We start from the raw sequence: 24,331 nt of genomic DNA on the forward strand, positions 1-24,331 counted from the left end.
AGGACCATGATTCAGATCTGCTGTCAGCATGGACAGGGTCTGTGCCTTTGGGCAGCTCTTCTCATTTTTCCTTTCTCTTTAGCCATTTCTTAACTATCTGTCCCCCGTGTTGTTGAACTGAGAACCTAAGTTGGGCACTCCTGTGACACCTCAGTTCTGAGCTCCTCTGAGTGTCTCAGGTGGCCTATGCCAGTGGGGGTGGGGCAGAGAATTCTCAGCATCCCTGGCAGGGGAGTGGAGTGGGGTGGGGCAAGCTATGCCTGTGACCTAAGCCACTATTGGCCCAAAGCAAAGCAATTGCCCTTCTCAGGAATGCTTGCTGTCCTACCTGAGAGTCACTCCCCCGCCCCACCTCCCCGCCAAAGACAGGGTTTCTCTGTGTAGCCTTGGCTATCCTGGATGCACTTTTTAGACCAGGATGCCCTCAAACTCAGAGATCTACCTGCCTCTGCCTCCCAAGTGCTCTAATTAGAGGCATGCACCACCATTCCTGGCTCTGAGAGTCACTCTTTAATGGGGAGGCCAGAGTACGCCTCATCCCCCACCTGTCTCCCTTTCATTTGCTCACCTGCTCCTGCCACCTGTGTCTGTCTGTCCACTGCCTGTGCACTCTGTTCCACCAGCATCCCAGATGGGGGCCTTAACTGGTTGTCTGTAGACAGCTGCTGCCCCTGCCTGCCAGATGGCTAGGAAGTTTTAAAATGCCACGTGGATATGTGTAAGTGTTTTCTTATGCGTTAATCAGTAACTTGGCCCTTGCCAAGGCACTTGAGTGTTTCTGGGGCTCTTGGAGGTGGCAGCGGCAGCCTGGCTCTGACTGAGTTTAACCTTGCCCTTGGTTAAGAAGGGGTGTGGTATGGGCAAAGCACCTCTCCCAGAGGTGGGTCCCTCCTACATAGATCCTGCCTCCTCTGTGAGCAAAGCCCTTCCAGAGAGAAGCTTCCTGGTTGGAGGAGGTGGGGTAGTGGGTGCTCAGCCTACCATAGGAAGGCTGAGCTCCCTGCTCTACCACTACCATCCCAGGGGACAGGTCACCAGCCCCTTCCCTTGAGGCAAGCACTTCTGGGATTTGCTGTTGGTAGGGGTCTCTTTATTAGAATATCGGTGTGCTTTTAATCCTAGCACTCGGGTGAATGAGGCAGGTGAATTTCAGTGAGTTTGAGGCCAGCCTGGTCTCCGTAGTGGGCTCTAGGCCAGCCAAGCCTACCTAGTGAGACCTTATCTCAAAAAACAAACAAACAAACAAACAAAAACAGAAAGAAAGAAACCTGGTAGCTTTGTGGGCAAGCCTTTAGTCAGGGAGGGAGCCCTTGCAGGCCCCATCCCAACCTGTGAGCTACTCAGAGAATGCTAACTTGTTTCTCAAGCCCGAACCTCTGTTCTTCAGACACACTACCTTTTCTCAAGTTATACCCTGGGAATGCCTTTCCCAATCCTGTCCCTGTGTCCTCAGGAACCCACATTCTCCTCTCCTAAGCCCTGGAGAAGCATGTTTGTCTCGCTCTGTTCATCCCTCCTGCCTCATGAGACTGGGCTGCGTTGGCTTGGAGCAGCAGGGTCTCCTATGTGTTCTATTGTGGAAGGCTTCATGAGTCAGGCCCCATAGTCATATGGCCAAGAAGTGGCAGTGTCTGTTGTTGCCTTGGCTCTCCAAGGGGAGCAGTGGGAGACTGTAACACAGGGCAGATGTCACCGCAGAGGGAGGTAGCTGTGCAGTGGTATGTGGGACTTTGGAGGTGAGGAAGTGCAGGCAGCCACTTAAAATCCGGTGTCAGCCATCACAACAGGTTGCAAGTAGAAGCTGCCAGGTTTCTTCTTAGAACACCACACCCACAAGAGTCCATTGCCAGTGACAAAGTGAGTGTGACATCTTCTAGAGGGCTAGCCGTGGCATGCAAACTTCAATCCTAGGCCTTGGTTCGTCCTGGGCCTGTGGCAGGGTTCAGTATATTTGGTCCTGCCCACGTGTACACATATCTGTGGTCAGTTTGTCCAGCCACAGTGATGCTGGGAAGCAGAAGACCCAGGAGCACTTCCTGCTGCAGTAGGCAGGAGCAGCCCTTGTAGTGCCCTTGGGTTGTGGTCCTGGGGATACTTGGACCACAAGCATACTGTATCTAGGCTTAGATGAGCAGATTTAGGGGCTGGCAAGAGAGCTTAGTGGCTCAAGTGTTTGTCACCAAGCCTGTCAACCTGAGTCCAAGCCCTGGACCCACATAGTAGAGAAAGAAAACCAATTCCTGAAGTTTGTCCTAACCTCTCAGATCACTGGAGGTTGGTCTCTGACTTCCAAGTGCACTATGGCATAATGTTCGTATAGACAAGGGGGGTGGGTGCGGATTTTAAGGGAGGGAGAGACAGAGAGAGAAAGGGGGAAAGAGAGAGAGAGAGAGAGAGAGAGGAGAAAAGATATTTTAAGAACCAGATTTAAAAGAAAGATGTCTCATAGACCTGTTAAATGAGTTCTTTTTTCACCTCCTTAATACATCACAGACCTGGGCAGTGAGTCTTGTTCCAAGCCTGGTCCTGAGTTACTTTACTTCTGAAGGGATCCAAATGGGTCTTTGTGGAGAGGTCTCTGGGCTGGAAAGAATGCCAAGAGGCCTGCGTTCTCATCCTGCCCTAGCTGTTGGTGACTGTCTTCCCCCTATCTCCCCGCAGCCCAGCACATGGTTCCATCCACATCCATAAGGTGGCTGGTGGCTGGTGGCTGTCAACCCTGACCAGCTCCATTCTCACCGTCTAAGACCTTCAGCTCTTCCTGCTTGCCTCATGGCCTGGGCCTGTGCTGGGATCATGGAGGGTGTTGTTTAGTTTAGTTTTGAGACAAAGTCCCTCTGTGTAGCCCTGGCTGTCTTGGAGCTCGCTCTGTAGAGCAGGCTGACCTAGAATTCACAGAGCGAGTGCTGGGAGGGTTGTGGAGATTTAAGTACTGCCCAGGGAGGCAACATGGAAGACCAGGCTCCTACACAGCACCCCTCAGATAACTGGCCTGATTGCCCTTCCCTATCAGCTTCCCCTAACCCTGACCTGACTCCCGTAGCAGTGTCATCTGACCAGCCCCTTGCTTGCTTTCGTTACAGGACAGGGAAGATGGGGAGCCACAGACCAAGCAGCTCAGAGAAGAAGATGACGAAGATGAAAAGCACAGGTAGAGAGAGCCTGTGGGGTTCTCCCCACACCACCCTGCCCTACTCTCCCCACACCACCCTGCCCTACTCTCCCCACACCACCCTGCCCTGCTCTCCTCATACCACCCTGCTCTCCCTATACCACACTGCCCTGCTCTCCCTACACCACCCTGCCCTGCTCTCCACCTTCATCTTTCCAGAGCTGCATTCAGGCCTGAACATTGCTCACATGACTGCCTTGTTCAGACCTGAAAAGATCAACCCTATCACTAGTTAGAACTGTCCCTATATTTCTTCGTTGCTTACTGTGTAACTCAGTGGTTATAGCCTAAGGTCTTTCTATGCCCACTCCAGGTCTTAATAATTACATGGAGACTTATTTATTTATTTATGCTTTTTTGAGACATATTTATTTATAATAGCTTTAGGCCTTAGCTTACTCTGTTCCCAACTAGCTGTTTTGGGGGGTAGAGAGTGTTTTGAGACAGGGTTTCTCTGTGTAGCCTTAGCTATCCTGCACTCACTTTGTAGATGTGGCTGGCTTCAAACTCAGAGATCTGCCTGCCTCACCCTCCTGAGTGTTGGGATTACAGGCTTCCTGCTTCCTAACCAGCTTTTATTATCTTGTTAACCCATTTATATCAGCCTGTGTTCTGCCACATGGCTCGGTACCTCTCCTCAGTTTCATATGGCTGACCTCTTCCTGTCTCCTAGGAGAATTCTGCTTCTCAGCTTCTTTTCCCAGAGTCCTTGTCTCTGCCAGAAGTCCTGTCTTCCTCTCTTGCCTTTGCTATAGGCCACTTTGGCTCTTTAATAAAACCAATCCCAAGGTGTTGGAAGGAATGTTTACAAACTATAATAATACCAAAGCCTGGCCTGTGATCATCTCTCTGCTGGTTCAGAAATTAGCATTTGAATATACAGTCTTTACCCAGTGCGTAAAATGATCACCCCAACGGTGGTTCTCAACCTTCCTATTGCTGTAGTCCTTAAATACAGTTCCTCATGTAATGGTGAGCCCCAACCATATGATTATTTTTTGTTGTTGTTCATAACCATAATTGTGGTTATGAGTTGTAATGTAAATGTCTGTGCTTTGCAATGGTCTTAGGTTGAGGACCGCTGGTCGAGCTGTTAGCTTGCGTTACAGTCTAACTGCTTTACATTCAGTCTTGTCACATGCCTTTTGTGTGTTCTACATCCCTGCAAAAATAGGTCCTAGTTCTTCACCTGTATGTAAAGCATGGTCCGGGCCACATGGTCCAGTGAACTCATGATCCTTCTGCCTTCACCGCTGGGATGCTAGGATTGTAGGTGTGCACCACTGTCCCCAGCTGGGGTCCCGCTCTGGCATGTGGCGCTCAGCTCAGAGCCCACGTCTGCCCTCCCTTTGCTTCTTCTCCTTTTGTAGTTAGAGCGTTTGCCTTACTTTGTGAGACATTGTCTGGTTGAGTCGGTTTAAGTTAACCATGCTCAACACATGTGATGGGCTTGGCCAGTCTTCCATCATGACCACAGACATGAGGGCTTCCCTCATAACTTGGGAGTGCTCTCCACAGAGTTCCCCATGTTGACTTTGCTTCAAAAAGATCATGGGAATTCTGCAGGAACCAACGTGTAGAGCTGGGAAGAGCTGTGCCACTGATCCTATGGGCCAGGAAAACCTAACATCCCTGAAGTCTCATGCTTACCCCTTCCTGCTCTGCTCTGCGCTGGGATGTGGCCGCAGTTAGACTTTGCATTTTTATAAACAGACATCTTTGGTTTCCTCTGTCCCAGATAGTGTCCTTCATGTGCAGGTGCTGCTGCTTGGAGGATAGGTCTTGGTGTAGAAGGTGGATGGCCCTGTGGGCAGGGAGGGCTCCCCAGATGAAGCCAGGATGTCACACTGGAGCAGGCTTTCCTATCGCCACAGCCCTTAATCAGCCTCACCAGGGTGAAGGAATGTGTCAGAGCAGGCATCGGTCAGTTAGGAAGTCCTTTTACACCATCCTGTTGGCAGCCCTTCAAGGTCTTGCCGTCTCTCTTGGTTTCAGAGTATGGCAACGGCTTTCTAGTCTGAGAGGTCTTGTAGTAGTAGAGTCAGCTCCGCACTGCGTTCTGTGGTTTGGGGAGCCCCTAGGACCTTGGGGTTTTTTTGCCAAGTGCCCCTCAGACTTGTATAATTTTGGGTAGGTACCTGCATGGTCTCCCCTGCTCTTACTCACTGCTTAGAAGCCAGAGGTTCATGGGTTCTAGCTGGAGCCCTGAGTCTCATTTCTGGGCTGTCTGATACGCTGGGTGGTCTCCTCTCACCTTCTTCCCTGAGAAAGAAGGGTCACTGGTTAGCAGTAGGCAGGTTGGTGAGTAAGAGACTCAGCTGTTAGGCCACCATGTGGCAGAATCTCAGAGATGGTGCTGCTGCAGCAAAGAGAAAGTTGAGGATTAGGACTCAAATTTAGAAATGATGCACACATGTTACCCAGTCTGTACCAGCTTCACAGCTATCTGCTGTGTGCTGTGCAGGATGACACTGCAGACACCTGGGAGACAGCAGTAGATGGTGGCATTCCCTAAGGGACATGGGCTGTTTACAAGAGGAAGTGTGATAAGCTGCTAGATTCCGAGAGAAAACAGTGCGAACACAGGGAGAGATGGCTGCAGACAGACACTGACTGTAAAGAGTCAAGGCAACTGGCTCCAAGATGGCTTTAACTATCAGTAATGTGTGCTTTTATTTTTAAACAGAGACCAAAGGGGAGGGGCAAACCCATGTCACAGTACAGCAAAATGTGGCTTTTCTCGATTCAAGGAGGGTGAGGGCATAAGTTATGACCCTCTTCCTAACTGAGAAAGAGGATGAGATGCTTAGTTCCAGGCTCCTGTCAGTAAAAGGTCCATCCTGCGAGGCCATGCCAAGGCCCCCTCACCTGCCAGGTTTGAAGAGGTCGTGTGTGCTAGAGCTAAAGCAGCTGAGAACCAAGCCTGTTAGATACCGGCTGAAGTTCTGTGTCAGCTCGTGTGGTCTGCTTTTCTCTCGTCTCTCCTCTCTGGAGTACTGTACAGCTTGTCTGGCTCGAGAATGGGGCAGTTAGCCAGGAACTGCAGCTGCCTTTGCTGCTCCCGGAGAACGGCAGGCTCTTCCTCCTGGAATGCCTTCAGAGCACAGGGCGTGTCCCAGGTAGACATGGCCAGTTAACAGGAGGCCAGACCCTTGGGCTGGCCCCTAGACTATGACGTTCATGGCTTGAGTTCTCCAGGAAGGGCAGGACGAAGCAAAGGGTGAGCACTCCATGCAGGATGCCTGTGGACACCAGCAAGGCCTCCTCAGGGAGCAGGGGTGACCCTCAGCTCCACTGGAGGGCTGGGCTCTGGGCTGGTCACAGTTGAGCAAGTTGACTTCGTGGCCTCCTTGGAAGTGAAACCAACTTCAGAGCAGGTGAGCTGGAGGGAGGCCTGAGAGACAGCAGCCTTGAGTGTCCTGTGGAGAACGGTGGCTACTTAGACTGTCTTCAGCTGAGGGCAGCAGGACGAGGCCTCAAGGAGCACATGGCTTGAGTTAGGATGGAATTCAGAGGCCTAGACCTGCAGGGTGAAAGGGTAGGAGACATAAACCCTGGCTGGGAAGACAGAGAGCACTTCTAAGACCTCTATCCAACCTCCCCCCAGCTTTACAGTGTCTCTGTGGGTCCATCCTGGGACTGACACTGAGGGACCTACAGAATCAGTGCCTGAGTTCCGGGCTGGATGGGACAAGGCTGAGCTGTGCCTGGCGCCTGCTGACCCAGACTCTCACGGGGAGGAAAGGGCAGCCTCTTTTTCCCCTTCCTTCCTTCCCCACTTCTCCTTTGTCCTGACCTGGAGACTTCTCCCTAGCCATTGCATCTGAACTCTAATAACCACCAGATGACCCCAGGGACCGGCTGTCCCTGAGCACCTGAGTGCTGGCAGCGAGATCCACCTGTCCCAGTGGCCCTGTAGGTCACTTGGCACTGCTCTCAGAGGCCAGATTACCTTGACACTAACACTTGGTTGGCAACCATTTCAATTGATTTGTATAGCTAGATCATCATGCACTTTAAAAAAAAAAAAAAAATCAGCAGTAGGCCCTGAAAGAGTAGGACCCAAGCAGATAGAGTGGCTCTGGGTTTGAAAGTCACATCCAGAGTAAGGGTCCAGGCCTACATATTATATATAGCTTTTTGCCCTAGGGTAAGTCACACTGCCTCAGCTGAGCAATCGGAACTGAAAGCGCAGTTGCTTTCCCTGCCTTGGCTATTCTAGGCCTTTCTTTCCTTGTAAAAACTTTATGGTTAAACTGGATGTGGTGGCTCACCTGGCTTCCCAGCACTTGCAAGGCCGAGGTAGGAGGATTGTTGTGAGTTTGAGCCACCCTAAGCTACCATGAGACTGTCTGCAAACTTTCCTCTGCCCCTGCCCCCACTCCCCCCCCCCCCCGCTAACGGCCATCTTGTTGTTGTCCACTAAAGAAAAACCTGCTGGCATTTTAATTAGCATTTCATTGGTTCTATGGATCAGAAATTCTGATCCCCCAGCCTCAGGCCAGGTGCCAAACACTTAATGCTGGCAGGTACTAGGCTTCTCTTGTGCAGACTGGGTTCCATGCCCCATTGCTTGCTCCACTGTCTTGTTCACCACAAGGCGACTCCCACCCTCAGCTGCAGGTGTCTCTGTCACAGGCAGTGGGATGGCCCTGGCTCCCTCTCTCACCAGAGCTACAGCGGGAATTGCAACACGAAGCACCACTTTCCTGACTCACAATTCTCAGGGGCAGGCTGGGAGTCAGGAAGACCAAATTTAAAAAGGGCTGGTTTAGGACAGCGGAGAAACTGAATCACCTTGTGACTTGCAGTGGGCATGACTCTACTGTGTAGGAAGAGGGTGGGAGCATCGCTGGAGCCTTCCCTTTCTGTGTGAAAAAAGGACCTTACATGTCATAGGCTCTTCGTGCTTGTACTTTCAGAGTCCTTTTCTGAAGTCTTCTGGCCGCTCTGGGCTGGGTGTGGTGTACCGATGGGGTAACCACAGCCAGGCAGGTGAAGTCACTTGGCTAGCTAAAATGTCCCAGCTGAAAGGGAGTAGGGCTGACTCGGGCCCCTCCCTGCGTCCTATCTGATATGTAGGGTGGGAACAGTGAGCTCATACAGCCTTCTGGGTCACCAATGAGAAAATGAAGCCGTCCCTGCCCACTGCATGGTCCCCAGGTGGGACATGGCCCCCCCCTCCTCGGCCTTCAGTGTTCCTCCACACGGGAAGGGTCCTGCCCTCCTCCGTCCCACATCCTCGTGGCTCAGGTCAAGGGTGGGCTACAGTATGCAGCAGCTCTGTAGAGAACCAGGCATTTTCAGGCCAGGGTGGTGGGGTGAACACCACTTCCTCCCTTAGTGTTCTGTGGAGTTATAGCTGGGCCTTATGGTGAGACACACTGGACTTTGCAGGCCTCTGGAACCCTGCAGACTCATCCTAGCCTTGAACTTACCTGAACTCTATTACTGTGAGCAGAGATACAGCTTGTCTCTTACTGGGGAGCTATAGCTTCTCAGGGAACTAGATGATGGCGGGGGTGGGTACTGGGGAGTGGGGGATTGGGGATTGGGGGATGGGGGTGGGGATGGGGGCTGAGGGGATGGACAGACACCCAGGTGGCCAACTGAGGAAGCTATAATCTTGTAAGCGTGCCACAAGGATTGGCTGATCCAGTCTTGCCATCTCTCTACAAGGGTTCATGGCAGTGGGATGAGTTTGAAGAACCCTCAGGATCTGTTGGGAGAGAAGAGGGCCTGGTGCCTAAGGGTAGGCAGAAAGCATGGATGGGGAGGTAGGCAAAGACAGTGAGGCCTCCAGGAGCAAGTTCTCTCTTGGATGCTTGTTTGCCAGTCATAAGATTGAGCTGGATACATAATCTCAGATCCCTTTCACTCCTGGCTTTACAGTGCACAGGGAACACGGACTTTGTCTGGCACATAGGAAGGTATAGAAAAAAAACACTCTAAGGAGTGATGTCCCCTGACATCACCCCTCCAGGCTAGCCCAAACCCAGAACCCCTGCAGCTGGCCTGGAGGAAGACTTGTTGTGGTCACTAAGCCTGCTGCAGCACCATTCAGGTCTTTAAGATACCAGGTGAGGAGATAGGGAAAAGAGATACAAATAAATGTGTCTGTTTTAGAAAATAACTCAACAGGATGTCAGCCTGGCCATTGCCCGATGACTTGGCCATAAAGATTCCTAAACGTAACTTAGAAGTAGCTGTTGTGACGCAGCCACACTCCTACCTGTGCCTGGGTTCATAGTAGCTTCTCAGATACTTGTCTCTTTCATGCCTCGGACATAGCTGGGCGTGGTGGCACACACCTTTAATCCCAGCACTCGAGAGGCAGGCAGATCTCTGTGAGTTCAAGGCCAGCCTACTCTACAAAGTGATTCCAGGACAGCCAAGGCTACACAGAGAAACCCTGTCTCAAAAAACAAAACAAACAAAAACCCAACACCCAAGGACTACTGTAATGTTCTTCCCCAAGCACCCCTGAATTCCTTTCCTCAATGGGTGGCGGTGTAGGCCGAGTGCTGAGCTTGCAGGGCAGAGCCTAGAGCCACGTGCATAGTGTGTGGTTGCCTATTTCACATAGGGAGGGAGGGCATGTAAGGGAAGAGGGTGCTCAGTGCCACCTTGTGGGGCTGAGGATATTAGTGGAGGCTGTTAAGTGAGGAGGCTGTGGGGCCTGTCTACCTCCTGTAGAGAAATAGCAAGGCTTAACTCAGACACTGGCTGCCAAGGCTGAGGGACCTTATGGGAGGTCCAGTGCATGTGATGCAAAGGTCACTGTCCTAGAGTTATGGGGCTTACTGGTCTCTTAACATATACGTCAGGCCTGTTCTCTGATTCTCTGATCCCAGGAGCTTGGGTCCTGCTGTGGGCCTTCCCTGCCACTGTAGAGAGTCTACTTAGCTGTGAGCACTGCCAGCATTGCCCTGTGCATCCCCCTCCCACACTGAACCCCGTGCTGACGTTACTTATGGTTGTGTGATGACCTACCTCAGAACTGCAACTATCTGGACGTGACTTTATACATACATCTACTGGGGTGAGGAATTTGTGTTTCAGCATTTCAAAGATGTTAAAGGGACACCGGAAATACCTTCCCCGTCTAAGTCAGGAGTCTACCTCTAAGGCTGGCTTCTTAGCTCTTTCCATGGGCGGGCCATTCCTGGGGTAGGCATGTCCTTTCTGCAGGCTCATTTGTACACAGCATTGGCTGGCACACCTGCATCGCTCACTTTCTCTTCGTGTGGTGTGTCTTGGTGTTCATTCTAGAAAGGCCATGGTGTCTTTATTGTTACTTTGACCATGAGACATTCTGCTGCTGCTACAGTATGGGGAGCTGAGGAAGCCCTGGGCAAATGAGCATTATTGCCATGGGCTTGGCCATATCAAGGACCAAAGCCTCAGACCAAAGCCATAGGAGTGGCAGAGCCTTCTCCAGGTGAGGAGGCTGGGAGGGGTAGCAAGGCTTTCTCTTGGTCCAAACATGAATACTTACTTAGGCAAATGTACACAAACTAGCAACTGCAGCCTCCTCCTCCTCCTGGGTGCTTACAGCCCAGGGCCGCTCATCTGCAGAGCACTCCTACCTCACCAGCTTACCCCTCTGCACTGGCTGTAGGTAATATGCATGCTGAGGTTCCGGATTGTGCAGTGAGTGCATATACATCCCGCCTCATCCCAGCTTTTCTGTCTGTGTGTCTGTCCTTTTTTCATTCCCCCCTCAGCACCCCTAGTCAGGTCGCACTCTTGGTCAGGTCACACCCCAGTCATATGGGACATGGCAGCACAGAGCCAGGGTTTGTGTGACGCGTCCCCTTCCCTAGGGGGGTAGCTCCAGCAAGGGGCTCTAACAGGGCTCCGCCTCTTCTGTCACCTTCAGTTCAAACAGGCTGGCTCTCCTCTGGCCTGTCTCTTCTACACCTCTGCCTTCTCCTACTTGAAAGCTGGGATTAGGAGGGGCCCATGGAGCTGGAGCCCATCTTCCCCTTCCCTGTACCCCAGTCCCTGTCATCCTCACATCCAGTTCAGAGGAGAAAGGGCTACAGCAGCCAGCAAGATAAGCCCGGCTGGCCCAGTTTCCAGAGCTCACTAGTAACTGATAGCAAGCTGGTGGAGACCAGACAAACTGGAACGGCGCACAGGTAGAAAGGAAAGAGGCCGTTGGGCTGAGCATCTGCTACTTGGAAAGTGTCCTGGGGACCCTGTTTCCCTACGGGCAGCACAAAGACCACTTTCTGTCTGCTCCATTAACCGGCTATGAGGGGCACTGAGGGGCCTGGGCAGGCCCTGCCCGTGTGTGCTGGGTGGCTTGTTGCCAGCTGCGACAAGCCTTTGTCCCTTGTGCTGTGGGTCTCCTTTGTTTCTGTCCTGACAGGTGGTGTGGATACGAGATGCCTGTTCTAGAGGGCTCTGCTGTAGTCAGTTTAGGTGACTTGAGCCTGGAGAGATGGATAGCTCTGGCTTTCATGTGGATACTAATGGTAGTATGGTCCTGCCCAGGTCTCTAAAGCATCAAAACCAAGATGCGGGCCCAGGCCATATTGTTAGGAGTCCCGGACTCTAGACTCCCTGCCCCTGGTAGCTACCTTCTGCTACTGGGGGTGAGAGAACCACTTAGCTCCCATGACCCCAGAAGAATGGCTAACCGCTGTGTGAGGACACAGCTGGCCCACTAAGAAGGTGATAGGTGGTGGCTTGCCTGACGGGTCTGGCTGGCACTGTTAGTCGCACCACACCCAGTCTGCAGAAGGAAGGCTGCTCAGCTGTAAGGAAAGGCCCAAGAGGCAACTGGCTGCTCCTGAGAACCTGACGCCCTGCCTTTTGTCCCTTTTTCTTTCACTTCAATCATAATTTTTTAGATTTTTTTTTAAAGTAACCATTCCATTTCCTTTTTCTCTTACCTTGTTAATATGATCTATTTTTTCTCTTTCTTTTCAGTGTCTTTCATAGACAAGATGGCATACATACTTAACAAACATCTGAAAAAGTAGTTGATTAAAAAGTAGTGCTAGATGGACTGGAGAGATGGCTCAGTGGTTAAGAGCACTGACTACTCTTTCAGAAGACCCAGGTTCAATTCCCAGCACCCACATGCCAACTCACAACTGTCTGATCCAGGGTATCTGACACCCTCACATAGATATATGTGCAGGTAAAACACCAATGCACATAAAATACAAATAAATAAATTATTAAAAAAAATAAGTAGTCCAGATGAGGGTGTTGTAATCACTCAGGAGGCAGAGGCAGGCAGATCTCTGGGTTCAAGGCCAGCCTGGTCTACAGAATGAGTTCTAGGACAGACAGAACTACACAGAGAAACCTTGTCTCAATAAACCAAAAAAAAAAAAAAAAAAAAAAAAAAAAAAAAAAAAGCAAGCAAAGGGTCTTACTGTCTAATCAAGACTGTTTAGAACAGTCTACCTGCCTCAGCCTTCCATGTGCTGCAATTACAGGCCTGCCCCTCTGTGCCCACACTTCACTGCCTTAGTTTCCCGTGCCATCAGTGGAGACATCAGCTGTCAGTTTCTTCACTGAAGATTGGTGTCTTTAATTTGTTTTAGTCTCTTGACAGTGGTTTGCCTACATATACCTTTCTTTGAGATTCATGGTTTTTCTCATTTGTTTGTGACAGCATTTTATGTATCCTGTCCTGACTTATCATTCACTATGTATGTAGTCTACCTTGAATTCTGACCCTCCTGCCTCTGCCTCCTGAACACTAGGACTACAGGTGTGCACCACCATGCCTGGTTTATGTATAAACATAGGTGTTATGCACAAAACTTCTGGAGTCATCTGAAGTTCTGGATTATTTCTTTTTCTCCTGAGAGAAGCTATCGTTCCTCTCACCAACATCTGGCCTAGGGGTTCCCTAAGTTCGAGGCCAGCCTGGTCTACAGAGGTGAGTTCCCTCTTGGGACTGAAGGAGTATCCAGTTACCTCACAGCCCCTGCTGAGGGGCGACTCACTTGACTTGGTGGCAGAGTGACATGCTGCAAGTTCACCCTGTTCTTGGATGGGGTCACAGCGGGAACCTGGAACTTTGCCAGGGTCCCTCTCCTCCTTGGCTCCACTACGTTTTTCTCTCTCCAGCCCGTGAGATTGCAGGAAGCTCAGCTTTTCAGATGTTCAAGGGGAAGGAGGTGGCCCTCCATATTTACTTCTTATCTCTACTTGCAGCCTCTGCGGTCCTGGCCGTCTTGGCGCTTCTCCAGGGCGGTCAGTGGATGTTTAAACTGTCTGTGCTTGGCTTTGTTAAGTTGTTTGTGGAAAGGGAATTAAATCTTGGACCTGCTTAGAAAAGGCCCCACATAACCCAGTATTTCTTTCCCAGAGACTCCTGCCTTTTGGCAGTGAGCCAGGGAGAGCTATTAGGACTTTATTGGAGAGGGGGGACAGGGACAGCTATTTGGGCTTATGGGGGGGGGCACTTCCTCTGCCTTCAGAGTGAGTCAGGTGAGGGCTTGAATCTATCTTTTCTTTTCTTTCTTTCTTTCTTTCTTTCTTTCTTTCTTTCTTTCTTTCTTTCTTTTTTTGGAGACAGGATTTCTGTATAGCCTTAACTGTCCTGGAATCACTTTGCAGACCAGGCTGGCCTCAAATTCACAGAGATCCTCCTGCCTCTGCCTCCCTGAGTGCTGGGGTTACAGGCGTGCGCCACTGTGCCCAGCAGACCTGTTTAATCCAGACACAGGTATGCATCACAGCCTCCATGTTCACTGATATGGAAACTGAGGCCTAGCACGGGGCCCAGGTGTTGTTGAAAGCTAGACCAGGGCTTACTCCATGAGTCGAGCTGCGCAGGAGCACAGGGCTGTTGCTGTGTGACCACTCTCGCTTCCTCCTCCCCTGCTGGGTCCCCTTCATGCAGTGTGGCCTCCTGAAGAAAAGGGGCCCAAGTGGGGCTTGTTGCTGCAGAACTCCCTCTTCTGATTAATCATGGAACCTGCATCTAGTTGTGGGGTTCGGGGTGGATTTTTTTTCTTCCCTCACTAATCCCTGCCATTTTCTTCCCACACCCAGTTTCTATTCCTCTTTTCTCCCCCACCCTGTGGTGAACAAAAGCCATGGCTGCAGAGAGGCTCCAGTTTCTCACTGTGTGCCCCAGTGACCTGCTGCTTACCCCAGGCCTGAGCAGGCCTAGGGAACAGGGGCAGGCTAGCCCTGAAAGAATGGGATGGGCTGGGGGGACTGACACTCCCCAGGTTCAGCCCAGCCGCAGGGCCCTTGGCAGGAGGGAGGAGGTAGTATGTGAGCTGGGAGCAGGGCACAGGCAGAGCTAAGTTCAAAGCACTGTGAATTGTGTGGCCACCAGCATCATGCACCTCACCTGTGGAATGGCTTGCCCTCTTAGGGACTGGGGAAGCCACCAGTGCTCTTATCTAGCTTAGGCAGAACTCTCACAGTTGGAAGACTATCCTGAAAACCGAGGACTTTGTGAGGGGCCAGAGTTCAAGGACCCAAAATAGAATAGGGAAAACAGGTGTTTCCTCTGTGCCTCTCCGGCCTAGGGGGTCTGTCCACTGTCTATACCTCCCTTCATTAAGCCTAGCCCCCCTCCCCTAACTCTGACCTTGCTGCCCTATGGGGTAGCTAGAGTCCCCCTTTTCCCAGGGACCGCCCTTGACGGATGTGATTGGGATTTGATGAGCTGCTGAGCTGGAAGATTGCCTGCATACTGAGATAGAAGACCTGGGTTTGGGCTCCTGCTGGGTGCCTCTCCCCCGCCCCCCCCCCCCATGATTGCACACTCCCAGATTGGGTTTCCTAGTTGCTGTTCAAAAGACCTTTCAGGGTATGAGCTTTGTAGGTCTCACCAGCTTGTAAGTTGTATGTGTCCCTGTGGCCTTTGTGGGCCACTCCCATCAGGTATGGATCAGATCAGCCTCTTGGTCCCATCCATTATTAGCCTCAGGCCCAGAAGCCATCTCCTGGAATCTTTGTATATCTTACAAAGGCAGTCTGCCTTTTTCAAGGTACACACACACGTACACACACACACACACACACACACACACACACACACACACACACACGCATGCATTTTCTCTATCCCATCTTCATGTCACTTGGCTGCATACACAGACCCTTTCACTGACGGTACGGACTAGGTGGCATACATTGGCTGGCTTTGGAGAGCTAGTATGGAGGGCTTTCTCTCTGAGGAATGATGCTAAGGAGCTCTGCTTTAGCCTTGCTCTCAGATGTGCAGTCGCTGCTGTGTGACCTCATAAAAATGGCACAGCCTTGACCCTCAGTTCCAGTAAATGTCCCCAGTCACCCTGGCCACAGCCTCTTGAGAAACATGTAAAAGAGAGGCTGAGGCTTAAGTCTGTGCAAATTGTGGGAGGCAGAGGAGCAGACCCCACCCCGTACCCCACTCTCGTACTTAAGGCCCTGTGTTGTGCTCTCCCAGGCCACTCAGGCTTCGGAACTATGTTCCAGAAGATGAAGACCTCAGGAGGAGGAGGGTCCCTCAGGCCAAACCAGTGGCAGGTACGTGGACACCTTTTCACCCCATGTCCCTTCCAGTCACCCTCAGAGAAAAGCAGCCCTTTCAAGCCAGAGACTGGGGGAGGGGTGCTCTGGGGCAGGAAGGAAGCCCCTCGCACCTGCCATCCTCCAGGGAGCCACAGGAGTAGAAGTGGTGAGTCTACAGGTAAGGCGGTGAGTCCTGTGCCCTGGGGAGAGAGGCTGACCACAGACGCAAGAGAACAACAGGCCTTGCTGCGTGGTGAGAGTCCTTTGTTGTGAGCAGGGGTCTGGCTTTGTTTAGTTTTAAGACAGGGTCTGTCTCACTGTGGAGCTCACTGTGTAGATCAAGCTGGTCTTGAGCTCACAGGCGATCCACCTGCCTCTGGATTAAAGGTGTGCACCACCTTGCCTAACCTTATTTTCAATACCAACTTTTCATTGTACAGGTAATAAATGAATAGATAGCTCATCCAGAAAAATAAAAATCCAGAGGTTCCCAGTTATTTCTTGTTAATCCACTTTCAACTCGGTGGAGCAATGGTAGGGCCGGGAGGACACCCGTATGTAGGAGAGGCGTGAGAAACCAGCCCCTCGCCTCTACCAGGAGGCCACCCAGGACTTATGTCTGGCGAGAGAAAGGAAAGGCAGAAGGACACATCCCTTGTGACAGAGTGCATAGTTGCTAGTGTTTCGGACATCTGTCCCCAGAAGGGGCCACCCAGAGGCCTAATGGCATGGTGGGGGCAGGAGGTGCCTGTCAGTGTAAGTCTGAGGACCTAGAGGAAATCCTTAGGGCCTTCACTTTTTATGCCACACTCCCCGTGTACAAAGCCACCTCCCATTTCACGGCTGCAGTCTGCTGCTGTGTCCCTGTCTGCACCCTGGCTCTGCCTTCAACCTGGGAAGCCAGGTTTCTCTTCCAAGCTGCTGCTGAGCCTGGGAACTGGGGTGGGGCCCAGGAGGGAGGGAGGAGCAAGAGCGCTTGGGTTCCTCCTCCTCTGGGGCCCCTGATTACTGTGGAGGGGCGGTGCCTATCCTAACCAACAGGCCTGTGTTGTTCCTGCGCCCTCTAGTGGAAGAGAAAGTAAAGGAGCAGCTGGAGGCTGCCAAGCCAGAGCCGGTCATTGAGGAAGTGGTGAGTCCCTGCTTGTGTTGCCTCCTTCTCTAGATGTCTCTGTTCGCGCCCTGCTTCCTTCCTTACCTGTCTGCATTTTTCTACCTCTGTGCCCTGTCTCTCCACGCTCCCTCAGGCTGGGCCTTCGCCTTCATGTCTCTCTCTCCCTAGGACCTGGCCAACCTAGCACCCCGGAAACCTGACTGGTAAGTGTTGTCCATGCAGGCGTATGTGTGTGTTAGGGGTGGGGGCGAGAGCATGTCATCAGCCTTGGCTGGGACAGGTAGGGGACAAGCAGTGCAGGATAGCTCTGCACAAGAGTCAGAAATAGGGCTAAGTGGGATGTGAATGGTGGCCAGAGGGTGAAAGTCTGAAGAGGGGCCCAAGGGATGAAAGAGCAGCTATCCCTTGAAGGCTCTTGTGGAGAGTGAAAGCTCACCTGCTCTGGAGGCCCCATCTGAGCAGCACACCCTTTTGTGCTCAGGATACCGCAGTGAAGAGAGTGGATGGACAGACAGACATGGCTTCATGTCCCTGTTCCAGCTGTGAAGTAGAGCACCCAGTCTCTTCCAGCCTGCAAGCCTCCAGGGCCCTCTGGCTGCGCTGAGAGATGGGCGAGGGAAGGGCCGGGGGCTGCAGGCGTATATCTCTGTGCCTGGGGTCAGAGGTCAGGGCTGTTCCCTCGTGCCTGAGAATCTGCTCTGTGCCTGGGGTCAGAGGTCAGGGCTGTTCCCTCGTGCCTGAGAATCTGCTCTGTGCCTGGGGTCAGAGGTCAGGGCTGTTCCCTCGTGCCTGAGAATCTGGGCACAGCGCCTGCTACAGTGCTTTAATTTGGTGAAACAGGCACGAGGTATGTATTGTGGGGACCACAGAACCAGAGAACTTGGGCTGAATTTATGTGCACATCTGGGAGCCCCAGCAGTGGCTGGGGGACTGTGGCAAGAGTCGGAACAAGGCTGACAGCTGGCCAAGGCAAGTTTTTCCCTGGTGCTGACTTAGGGGACATAACGGGAGAATCCCAAAGAGCCATCCACCATTGTGCCTCAGTCTCTACCTTGGCTGGGTCTGTAGTGCACATCCCCTTCTCTGGGAAGGATGGTGGGTCCTGGGGGCCAGAAGAGCAGAGCAGGCAGCATCCTGGTCTCCCCAGAGCAGCCCCTCAGGCTGCTGAGGACATAAGTGCCAGAGCACTCAGGGAGATCCTAGGGCCACAGCATGCAAGCCCTAAGCTTCTCAATTCCTCGGCTTCCCTGTTGCAGGGATCTCAAGAGAGATGTGGCCAAGAAGCTGGAGAAGCTAGAAAAGCGGACCCAGAGAGCCATCGCAGAGCTGATCCGTAAGCACGCTCTGGCAGTGGGGTCCCGCCCTCGGGAGTAGGGTCGGCGGTCCTGCCCTCGGCAGTGGGGTCCAGCCCTCGGCAGTGGGGTCCCGCCCTCGGCAGTGGGGTCCCGCCCTCGGCAGTGGGGTCCAGCTCTCGGCAGTGGGGTCCAGCCCTCGGCAGTGGGGTCCAGCCCTCGGCAGTGGGGTCCCGCCCTCGGCAGTGGGGTCCCGCCCTCGGCAGTGGGGTCCCGCCCTCGGCAGTGGGGTCCCGCCCTCGGCAGTGGGGTCCCGCCCTCGGCAGTGGGGTCCCGCCCTCGGCAGTGGGGTCCAGCCCTCGGCAGTGGGGTCCCGCCTCGCAGTGGGTCCCGCCCTCGGCAGTTGTGTCCCGCGCTCGGCAGTGGGGTCCCGCCTCGCGTGGGGTCCCGCCCTCGGCAGTGGGGTCCAGCCTCGGCAGTGGGGTCCCGCCCTCGGCAGTGGGGTCCCGCCCTCGGCAGTGGGGTCCAGCCCTCGGCAGTGGGGTCCAGCCCTCGGCAGTGGCTTAAACACGGCCCTTTACCACTCGTTTGCTATCCACCAGGTGAACGACTGAAAGGCCAGAAGGACAGCCTGGCCTCTGCAGTGGACGCCACCATCGGACAAGAGGCCTGTGACTCTGACTGAGATGTTCTCCGTGCCCCATCTGCCCAGCACTCATCCTGTGGGAAGATGGACTTAGGCAGGGGTGGGGTTAGGCTGCCAGCACTTCAGGTCTTGAGAACTGAGCCAGCCCAACCGCATCTCAGCCTCTATGAGATGAGGCCAGTTGTCTCCCAAAGGTGCCTACCACCCTGAGTGGGTCTGAGCTGAGTGAGGTCTGTACATATGTATGTATATTGAGCTTTTTTTTTAACTTCTGGAAGTAAACTCCCATGTGTTAAAGGCCTGCCCTGTTTCCTGTTTGCTAGGTACTCTGGGTTTGGACTCTTAGAATGCAGAGGTGACTCAATACCCTTACCCCTGGCTGGGGTGGGCCAGCCATGTTGAGGTTGGAGGGGTGGGCGGGGCCAAGACTGTCCTTCAGACTCCAAGTCCGTATTGGTCATCTCAGAACTCTTACCGCAGATACAGGGACAGGAACTGTCCTCTAAGACCTCTCAGGGCCTGACAGTAGGAATGCAGGAGAGACTCTCACATGATTCCTCGGGACCCCTCCCAGTGTGAGAGTGGAAGGCATTCCATGAGGAGGGGTCCTGTGTGACAAGCTTCCACACAGAACCATCGCAGCTGTGAGGTCACCACACTGCTTCCCCCGAGTCTGCCCTGCTCCCAGCATTACATCTCTTTCCTCTCCCAGTCAGAGCTATGGGTCCCCTGACAGGACTCTGTCCTGCTAGAGATCGAGCTAGTGGAGGCTAGGGTTTGTGTGGGTGTGATCTTGGAGCCTGAACCTCTGACATTCTGGCTGAGCTGTGAGCATCTGAGCTGATTCTCCAGATGACAGACTGGCAGCCATAACACTGGTTCTAGGCATAGCCGTGTGGTGCTTCTCCTCCAGAAGATTGCACTGCAGTTTATCTTAGGGCATCCTTCTACCCCAGCTCACTCAGTGTGCTTGTCACTCTGTGTGATGTGTCCTTCACACGGTGGCCCAGGTTTGACAGGCAATGCTGAGGACTTGAGTCATGGAGGTAAAGTGGGTGTGTACACGCAGAAGTAAATAGTCTTTTACATGAAAGTTGTGGATCTGTGTGTGGCAGCAGATGCCCGTACTCCCTCACCCAGGAAGGAGGTAGGAGGATTGCAAATTCAAGGGTAGCCTTAGCCACATAATGAGTTTGAGGCTCTCTTGGGCTACAGAACCGTGTCTCAGAAAATAGAGGGAAGGTGGTTGAGGTGGGGCAAGAGAGGGGAGAGGAGAGGAGATGCAGGGCTTGGGAAGGTTAAGAGACAGCAATCAGAAGGTCTGCGGGGCTCAAGGGGTGAGCACCAGGCAAGGCATCGAGTAGTCACAGGCTGGGAGGGACTCTGGCTCCCTCCAAAGCCGTGGCCACAGCTGTCAGGAGTGGAGCTGGGAATGAAGGATGAAAAGACTTTCCATACCATCTAGGATGCTTATCTGTGGGGTGGAGTCAGACTGAGGCCCCTGGCAGCCCTAGCTCTGGGACTGGACTACTGTTTGGAAAACTGACGAAGTGGTGCACCTTAATCTGATCTTTCGGGATTCGGCAGAGAACTGCCTAATAAGGAAAGAGGAAAAGCAAAAACTGCCATGCCAGTACACATCAGACAAGAATCACAATATGAGCCAGGTGGTGGTAGCATTCCCAGCACTCAGGAGGCAGAAGCAGACAGACTTTGGGCCAGCCTTGTCTACAGAGAGAGTGCCAGGACAGCCAGGGTTATATAGAGAAACCCTGCCTCAAAAAACAAAAGAATCAATCACAGAAAAAGAAAGAAAGAAAGAAAAATTCTAGTGCTTTGCCTGGCATGTTGGGACATCTTTGTGATCCCAGCACTTAGGAGTCTGAGGCAGGAATTCAAAGACTGCCTGGGCTCTACAAGGCCTCGTCTTAGGAAAAAACAAAAAAAAAAGTCAAAGTCTGGGATATGTACCTCAGTTGTTACAGTGTTTGCTTAGTGTGCACAAAGCCCTCGATTCAGAGCCTGTCACCACAGGAAGCAGCTGGGGTAACATTCTCCCTGCACTTGGATGCAAGATCACTTGGTGTCATCCTTGGCTATGTAGTGAGTATGAGGCCAACCTGATCTACATGAGATGCTGTCTCAAAAAAGGAAGAGGGAAGGGATAAGATGGCTCAGCAGGTAAAGGCGCATGCCACCAAACTGATGACCTGTTCCCGGAAGTCATGTTGTAGAGTTGGTTCTGCTCATTGTCCTCTGATACCTGAGCTTGCAAGGGCATGGTGTGTGTGTGTGTGTGTGTGTGTGTGTGTGTGTGTGTGTGTGTGTGTGTGTGTGTGTGTGAGAGAGAGAGAGAGAGAGAGAGAGAGAGAGAGAGAGAGAGAGAGAGAGAGAGAGAGAGAGACTCCCATGCACACAAATGGATCAATTTAAAGTCTAGTGCCCAAAGAATAGCCAATAACCCAGGGTAGACTGGAATTCATTAATCTTTTATGTGTTTTACCTGCATCCATGTCTGCACTCCATCTATGCCTGGTGCCTGTGGGAGCCAGAAGAGGGCATCAGATCCCCTGGAACAGGAGTTCCAGGTGGTTTAAAGCAAAGGGGGATACATAGCCAAGGAAGCTGAAACGATAGCCCTAAAATGAATGCTTCATTATCAGAGAAATAATTTTAATAATTACTTAGTTATCAGAGGGTGTTACTCAACAAGACTCAACTGTAAGAACTGATTAGAAATCTTGAAAATTAGCCTGGATGATATTACACACCTGCCCAGGTCTCTTAGATTGAGGCAGGAACTTGAGGTCATTGGGCTAAAGAGATCCTCTCAGAAAAGCCTAACCTCAGATTGAATGTAAAGGACCAGCAGAGCACCGGTGAGCACAGGACGGGCAGGAAGCAGCAGAGGTGGCTGGGGTGATGTCAGTGTGATGGAGACTCGCAGGCACGGGTGTTCTCAGCTGCACTGCTGTGCTGGGTGTGGGGATCAGAAAGGTTTGCACATGGTGGTGGGAGATAGACCACTTTGGGAAGCTGTGTGTGTTTACTCTGACCCTTACTGTCTTGGTGAACTGTTACACATGTCTACTGGGAGACTGGCACTGGGAGAAGGACGGTAGCACATGCGTGCCCACTTGAAGCCAGCAGGCATGTGTGAGTCCCTTTTCTGTGTCTTCCCTCAACCTCCTCCCCAACCTACCCCCCCTCCAACCTTCTCATGGTTGCATCTGCATTCACCTCAGCTCCCACCCGCCACACTCACATTACTTCTAATTGGCCATTAATGTATTGGGGTTCCCGCAAGCTGCAAGGGTGTGAGGAGACTAGGGGAATGGGGGTGATTTAAGTGAGGCACATTACCCATGACTGAAAGGAAGGCAGCCAGCAGTGCTTACTCAGCATGTGGGAGAAATGGCAAATTGTCGTCTTTTAGGAAGATCTGTAAGGCTGACTGTTGAGCAAGACTGACAGAAGACATTGCAAGTACCAAGCATGAAACGAGGATGTCATAATTCACAGACATCCAAATGCAAAGGTATATTACAGATGTAAAAGCAAGCAAGGGCTGGTGAGATGGCTCAGTAGGTAGAAACTCTTGCTGCTTGATCCTGTTATCCTGAATTGGAGTCAGTCCCAGAAGCCACATAGAGGTGAAGAACTGACTCCACCAAGTTGTCCTCTGACCTACAAAACACACACACACATGCATGTGCAATGATTTTTTTAATGTATAAGTGTTTTGCCTGCATGTATGTCTGTGTACCACCTATGTGCTTGGTGCCTGAAAAGGCCAGAAGAGGGTATCAATTCCCCCCAAAAACAGAGTTACAGATGGTTGTGAGCCCCAATGAAGATGCTGGGAATTGAACCCAGTACTATGGGAGAGCAACCAGAGCTCTTGACCACTGAGCTGTTTCTCTAGCTCCTAAAGTTTATGTAAAAACAGAACAAAAGCCTAATTTAGCGGTTTATGCCTATACTCTCGTCACTCAAGAGGCTAAGGCCAAGGCTGCTGTGAGTTCAAGGCCAGCCTGGACTATACATGAGTTCTAAGTCAACCGGAGCTAGTGTAAAATCTGTGTCTCAGGAAAAACTAGGGCCGTTGAGGATTCAGCAGCTGAAGATGGCTGCCATCAAGCCTGACAACATGGTCTCATGGTAGACAAGAGCTGACTTCTACCCTTCAGTTTGTCCTCTCACCATGGCACACCATGGCACATAAAACACACTATTTAAAATTACTAAAGCAAAAGACCACTTTCCTCAGAATCCCCAGCACCCTAAGAGGCTCCTCAGCCAAGAAGAGAGCATGTCGTGGGGTCTATAATCCTCGTCTGTCCTCACATGGCCACAGGGTGGCAGCAGAAGACACCACACTGGTTGGCTAGACCGTCCTTCAGCACTGCCTGCTCTCCCACGGCCACCAACAGAGCCTGACACCCTACCACAAGACACATCCTCCCTTTCCCATGGGCCTGTGCTCCTTGTTAAGTAGCTAGTCGTCAGAAATGGTCTAGAGTGGGATTCAGACAATCTGGACCCAGAGCAGTGGTGTGGCCATGTCCTGGGAGAGCAGGTTCCAGAGGGCCAGGCTGGGCAATGCCTTCAAGTGTCCTAATCTTAGGGGCAAATTCAGCCCTGCCAGGATCACCAATCTTGCTTTGCCCCTACTTGAGCCAGAGAGATGACTGCATGGTGTGTGTGTGTGTGTGTGTGTGTGTGTGTGTGTGTGTGTGTGTGTGTGTGTGTGTGAGAGAGAGAGAGAGAGAGAGAGAGAGAGAGAGAGAGAGGAGAGAGAGAGAGAGAGAGAGAGAACGAACTCGTGGGTGCGTGCACACGGGGGATACCTGGAGATATGGACCTCCTGCAAGCCTGACTGAGGAAGAGCTCCTTGCCTACGCACAGGCAAGGTGGCATTCCCTCACCTTGCCCTGAACACACTGCTTACTGTTAACCCGGTGGGGTAGTGAGCTTGCCCAGCAGATGGCTCTCAGTTGGCAGACCTAGGCAGTCCACAGAGTGCGGGAAGACATGCTGGACCCCAGGCTGTTTCTTCAGACCTGGCCTTGGGCTCATGCTGCTGTGGGCCAGGCAGGGTATCTGAGCTGAGTTTCCTAGCCAGACTGCCTCTTCCGTAGGTATTTCTGGTTTTCTTTAAATGTTCCCATTACTCAGGCCTCCAGTGGGCACCGAGACAGAAATAAATCCCACAAGGCAGCCTAGCCAGAAGCCGGGAATCCGATTCTCCCTCAAAGGCCGGAAGAGGCCCCTGTGCAGAGCAAGCCAGACCACAGTGGCCCACACACTCCACATGCCATGAATATACCCCCCTTTGTGCACACACACAAGCACATGCATAGTCTTATATACATTTCCCATACACAGTGGCTTCACACACGTGCATACACAGACACTGGTGTACATGCAAGCATTCAGATTTGTCTCAGACACAGAAGTACCCCATGTACACATGTAGGTTTCTTGTATGCACATACACACTCATACACACGCTCCCCAAAAGGCTAACATCTAGAAGTGACCACACACTCCGGGTCACAACCTCAGCCATCCTCAAGGCAACGGTGGGCAAGAGAAGCAAGGCCGAGAAAGCTGAAGGAGGA

General features: G+C 52.2%; 1 protein-coding gene across 1 annotated transcript in view; it reads left to right on the forward strand.

The window, feature by feature from the left end:
• Ccdc12 (coiled-coil domain containing 12) overlaps positions 1-19,027 on the forward strand; it is a 48,998-nt gene extending 29,971 nt beyond the window's left edge. Inside the window, exons 2-7 of the mRNA XM_051140741.1 lie at positions 3,084-3,151; positions 15,594-15,673; positions 16,726-16,787; positions 16,938-16,972; positions 18,026-18,102; positions 18,664-19,027. Of these exons, the coding sequence (XP_050996698.1) occupies positions 3,084-3,151; positions 15,594-15,673; positions 16,726-16,787; positions 16,938-16,972; positions 18,026-18,102; positions 18,664-18,746 (405 nt within the window). The 3' untranslated portion in view covers positions 18,747-19,027. The remainder of the gene's footprint in view (positions 1-3,083; positions 3,152-15,593; positions 15,674-16,725; positions 16,788-16,937; positions 16,973-18,025; positions 18,103-18,663) is intronic.
• The last annotated feature ends 5,304 nt before the right edge of the window (positions 19,028-24,331 follow it).

The sequence above is a fragment of the Acomys russatus genome, chromosome 32 (assembly GCF_903995435.1).
Source record: "Acomys russatus chromosome 32, mAcoRus1.1, whole genome shotgun sequence".
NCBI lineage: Eukaryota > Metazoa > Chordata > Mammalia > Rodentia > Muridae > Acomys > Acomys russatus.